The sequence below is a fragment of the Diaphorina citri genome, unplaced genomic scaffold (assembly GCF_000475195.1).
Source record: "Diaphorina citri unplaced genomic scaffold, Diaci psyllid genome assembly version 1.1 scaffold2086, whole genome shotgun sequence".
In the NCBI taxonomy this organism is placed as follows: Eukaryota; Metazoa; Arthropoda; class Insecta; order Hemiptera; family Psyllidae; genus Diaphorina; species Diaphorina citri.
In genome coordinates, this window is record NW_007379511.1 from 1 (window position 1) to 1,281 (window position 1,281).

At 45.7% G+C, this 1,281-nt stretch overlaps 1 protein-coding gene across 1 annotated transcript in view; it reads left to right on the forward strand.

The window, feature by feature from the left end:
• Positions 1-3: 3 nt before the first annotated feature.
• LOC103518131 (hornerin-like) overlaps positions 4-1,281 on the forward strand; it is a gene marked incomplete at its 5' end in the record, with an annotated part of 20,167 nt that continues 18,889 nt past the window's right edge. The window contains one exon of the mRNA XM_026830011.1: positions 4-67. Coding sequence (XP_026685812.1) covers positions 4-67 — 64 coding nt within the window. The remainder of the gene's footprint in view (positions 68-1,281) is intronic.

A 1,281-nucleotide genomic window follows, 5' to 3' on the forward strand; every position in this document is an offset into this window, starting at 1 on the left:
ACCGGTAACACAACTCCATCTGGAAACGCACCTAATGGAACTAGCAGCCCAAACACCGACAATTATGGTAACCCTAACGGCAGTACACCTAGTGGAACTGGCATCACCACCCCAGGATCTGGCAGCTCACCAAACGGAACCGGCAACACTAGCCCAGGAACTGGCAGCCCAAACACCGACAACAGCTATGGTAACCCTAACGGCAGCACACCATCTGGATCTGGAAACACAACCCCAGGAAGCGGAAGCTCACCCAATAGCACCGGCAACACAACTCCATCTGGCCCAACTACTATCGGGGAATTCATCACTTCACCTCGTCCTGGAGATTCTCCATTGGGTAAGTTGTAATAATTTCTAGGAACAAATGAGTGTCATCCACAAAAATGTCTGAAGTGGAAGTTGTTGAAGGATGTCAAGTTAGGAGTGTTTCCAGCTTAACTCCAAGCCCACTCTGAGGCCTAGGAGTAGGGGCAAATCCCCCAAAGGATGGGTTAAGCTTGTACGAATCTAGGAGCGTTGGAAGACATTTTCAGTAGCATCGCAATGGTTTCGTTTGATACGAAATAATACAGAGGGTCGTTAGGTAAATCGGCTTTCAATAACTCATGTACTGTACATACTTTAGCACTGGAAGGGTGTCATGTTATTGGTTTCAAATGAAATCCAAAATTTCAAGATCTTGTGCAATTTTGGAGGTTTTTCCCCAACAGTACTCTCAACGCTTCGATTCATTTCTAAAGGATTCAATTGCTTTTCAGGAATTTTTCTCCAGCAGTACTTTTAACTTTCAACACTTAAGTTCTTTTCTAAAGGTCTGAATTGCTTTCCTCTCTTTCAGATGAAGCTGACCGCACCAAACTGTGCGGCGTGCCCAAGCCCGTGTGTCTGTGCAGTAAGGTCTCCGAACCCGATGACGCGTGCAAGTCCATCGCCAACGCTCTGGGCGCCACCAACCCGAAATGCTCCGAACTGCAGGTCTGTGAGGTGACGTACAAGGGCAAACAGGTGTCCATCAGCAACAACACCGTCAACGTGTCAGCGACACCAAAATGCTCTTGCGACACCAACGGACTGACCGCCTTCTGCAAATCACACTAAAATTCCTGGAAAACCCCAAATCGAAATTCTTGGAAACCCCAAATCGAACCTGGAATCCGAATCCCTTGAAAATCGTTTGGAAACCTCAATCAAAATTGAAAAATTAGAATTCCTAAATAATAAATACTCTAAATAGTAGTTGAAAGTGTAAATTGCTACGTGAAAATTTCGGAGGTGGAA